The sequence below is a fragment of the Podarcis liolepis genome (assembly GCF_965112155.1).
Source record: "Podarcis liolepis genome assembly, chromosome: 1".
In the NCBI taxonomy this organism is placed as follows: domain Eukaryota; kingdom Metazoa; phylum Chordata; class Lepidosauria; order Squamata; family Lacertidae; genus Podarcis; species Podarcis liolepis.
Window position 1 is genome coordinate 14,651,927 of NC_139554.1, and position 3,648 is coordinate 14,655,574.

The following is a 3,648-nucleotide window of genomic DNA, read 5'->3' on the forward strand; positions in this document are numbered from 1 at the left end:
ATGCCAAGGTTACAGGTTTGATCCTCGTAAGGGACAGCTGCAAATCCCTGCATTGCAGGGGAGTTGAACTATCAGATGACCCCCAGGGTCCCTTCCAACTCTATGATTCTAAGTATTTAGTTGAATGGCACCCATGGCACTTGATGGTGCATATTGCATGGATTGTGAAAAATGGCCACATCTCAGGATCTCACACTTGGAACAGGAAAGTGTGGCTTCAAGAAAGTCCAAGCACGGCAAAAAAAATTACACTTGTCTTTCAAATCTACATATCTATCTCTACCTCTCTATTTAACATGACAAGTATTTTTTATTTTTTTTTAGTTTTCACAGAATTTATTTGACTGGAATGCAACACAACAGTAAAATCTCCATATATTTTCTGCAAGGATAATTTAATTTCTGTTAAAATCCACTGCTGGCTCACTTCTTGCCAGCCCCAACGTTTGCTTTAGCTGTTCCTCTGACTTTCTTCATTCCGTTCTTCCGTTCTTTACGCTGTCTCCTTGAAGTCTTTTTCTTTTCATACAAACCATGCCTGGCTAGTCTGTGCTTTGGTTCATTTCTCTTTGCATAGTCAAGGGAATCGCCGATCATGCCAAAGCCTGTTGTCTTCCCACCTCCAAAATGAGTCCCGAAGCCAAAGACGAAAAAGACACCTGGGGTTGTCTTGTACATTTTGGCCAACTTCTCAGGAATTTCAGTTTTGGGAACAGTAGTCTTTCTGGGATGAAGAACATCTATCACCATCTGCTTATGCTGAAGCAGCCTGTTGGTCATGAAATTCCTTGTTCGGATGGTGACCGTGTCGTTCATCTTGGCGGCGTCTCCTGCAAAAGGAAGTATTTTATAAACCTATGCTACCCAGCTAACATGTCCCCTAGTCAATTTTTATTATTATTATCTTTGAGCCACCTGGAAGCCTATTTCGCTTATTTGGATGGGCCATATCGCCACTTCCTTGTATGATAAGAGTACTAGGTGCTCTTCAAACCCCTTGGTTCCCCCACTTCTTTCTAAAGGGAAGCAGCTTAGAAAAATTCTCCACAGAGATGCCATTCATGAAAATATGAGGGGGTGGAGTGGTTTTTGGTTTTTGGTTTTTTTTGCTAAGTGATAGCTCCAGTTCCTCTCTCTGAGACATTTCCTGGGAATACAGGCCATTAAGCAACCCCTCTGTTGGAATTGCCATAGCAACCCTCACACAATGCCAGTGTCCTGCTCCCCCCCACCCCCCACAGAAAGAAACCCACCCCAGACTCTTGTTTCTGAGCTGACAGCTGTGATTCGAATGCTCCTTGAACCGAATCTTTGCATGTGGAGCTGGCTTTACAAAATAAAAAGAGAAACAAATGCTTATAATCAGGGCTTGACTGATTTCTTTCATTCATGCTTGAGAAGGGAGTGTAAGAGGTTTTTAACACAGCACCCCGCTCTGCCCGTGGTAGGGCAAATTCTCAGTGATGACCAAAAAAACAGAAGAAGCAAGGTTGGATTCTGCCATCATAATCTAGACCGATGCACCGAAAAAACACAGGATGCAATGGGATTTGGTTTCCTAAATCTCAGCTATTACTCTCTTTTTTTTTTAAAGCCTGTTTCTAGTCCTTTGGCTAATGAAAATGTGATTGAAAGTGTTTGGCTGTGCTTGCTGAAAAGTACAAGAGGTGACTAAATCAGTTTTCAGGGGGCTGGCCGTTCAAAGCTCTGCAAAGCTTTGCTGGAGATTAGCAAAAACAGTAATAAATTCTGCAAAACAGTTTAAAAATTAGAACGAATTATGAAAAATTTGCACTGGTTGCAGAAGGCTACTTTTAGGAACATATGATGCTGTCTTATACCAGATCATACTTTTTCGTTTGTTATATAGCTACCCCACCTTTCCTGCAATGAACACAAGACAATTTGCATGGTCCCTCCCACTTTAGTCTTCACAGCAACCCTCTGTGGTAGGCTAGGTTGGGAGAAAACAAAGCTCCAAATCACCCAGTAAGCTGAGCACGAATTTAAGCTTGGCTCTCCCCAGCCCTAGCCCGACATGATAGCATTGTTTATGCAGCTCTCCTGAGTCTTGAGCAGTAAGCACAGGCCTTTCTTGTCACCTTGTGAGCGGCTGAGCCTTGAATATTCTACATGCAATACAGGTGTTCCACCACACCTTTGTTGTTGTTAAAGGCCCGTCTGGAGCTTCAAGCCCTCCACCTGCCACCTGGAGGAAGCCAGGAACACCTGGAGACTTCAGGCCAGACCTGGAGTCTGGCAACCATAGTGATGAATGGAAAATGGGAAGCTTGAACCACCTTAGATTTATGGATGAAGGGTGGTATACAATTTTTAACGATGTTGATGAAAAGCGAATTGGAGTGTCCCGAAAGAGCTTCAAGCAGAGCCTGGATTATAATATCTTTCAATGATCCAAAAAACACACAAAAAAACCCCAAATGAGAGGGGGAAACATGCAAATAGTATTGTGTATTTTGCACGTGACCAAACTTTGATACGAGTATTTTCTGCATTTCAGTGAAAGAAGAGGATAGCACAGAAATACGTGTCTAGAAAGAACTCTGTGGCTTCTTCCGCTCTCACTTTCGGTGGATAATAATTAGCAGTTCTGCGGGTGCCCTTGTTAGGCTGGTGTATAATATCCTTAAAAGGAAATTTCCCCCCTTTCTGCTGATTTTACATCTGGCGACACTCCCTGCTTCTTTGAGACCCATCGCTCTAAAATAGAACAGTGTTAATTTTTAGACTCTTGGGTGGAAGTACAAGTTGCGGTTCCACTTAGGGGCCTTTGGTTTGCAGTGTCAGACCCTTCAAGGCCTTTCCATATGTGTCGAGGAGAATTCAGTTTGGTAACCCTCTAGTAACCTGAATGAGAGCCACAATCTATAGCTCACAATGGAGGAGGCTAAGGAAATGCCTGACATGGTGTGGTGTAGTAGTTAGAGCATTGGATTAGGACCCGGGAGACCAGTGGTCAAATCCCAACCGAGCCATGAAGCTCCTGGGCAATCTTGAGCCAGTCACTGGCCAGATCCATGCCACACATTTAAAATGCTTTCACAGCACATGTTTCAGTGTATCTGAAGAAGTGTGCATGCACACAAAAGCTCATACCAAGAACTAACTTAGTTGGTCTTTAAGGTGCTACTGGAAGGAATTTTTTTATTCTCAGCACATGACTTTCTTTTTTTTTAAAAAAAACATTTTTTATTGAAAATTTCAACATAACAATTTATCAAAAACATATCGTCCTCGTTCCCCCCTCTAATTTTCCCTCCCCCCTCCCTAAAAGAACCTCCCCTCCCCCCTTCCTGGACTTACCTCAGTTCTTCTCTCTTGTTTTTAAGTACATGTTAATTTCTGCATATAGTGGTACCTCAGGTTAAGTACTTAATTCATTTCGGAGGTCCGTTCTTAACCTGAAACTGTTCTTAACCTGAAGCACCACTTTAGCTAATGGGGCCTCCCATTGCTGCTGCGCTGCTGCTACACAATTTCTGTTCTCATCCTGAAGCAAAGTTCTTAACCCGAGGTACTATTTCTGGGTTAGCGGAGTCTGCAACCTGAAGCGTATGTAACCCGAGGTACCACTGTATTATCAAATTGTAATGATCCTCAGTTTATCTGTCTATATGTTACCAATAA

The 3,648-nt window shown here is 42.8% G+C and overlaps 1 protein-coding gene across 1 annotated transcript; it reads right to left on the bottom strand.

Moving 5' to 3' along the window:
- Positions 1–306: 306 nt before the first annotated feature.
- Positions 307–853, bottom strand: LOC310699467 (small ribosomal subunit protein eS24-like). The gene has a single exon (XM_083487310.1). It carries the CDS (start codon positions 814–816, stop codon positions 424–426), a length of 393 nt encoding a protein of 130 aa, XP_083343436.1. The 5' UTR covers positions 817–853; the 3' UTR covers positions 307–423.
- Between the last annotated feature and the right edge of the window lie 2,795 nt (positions 854–3,648).

Bases quoted from the DNA above. Each gene is read 5' to 3' on its own strand.
- LOC310699467 (XM_083487310.1), bottom strand. From the start codon at position 816: ATGAACGACACGGTCACCATCCGAACAAGGAATTTCATGACCAACAGG.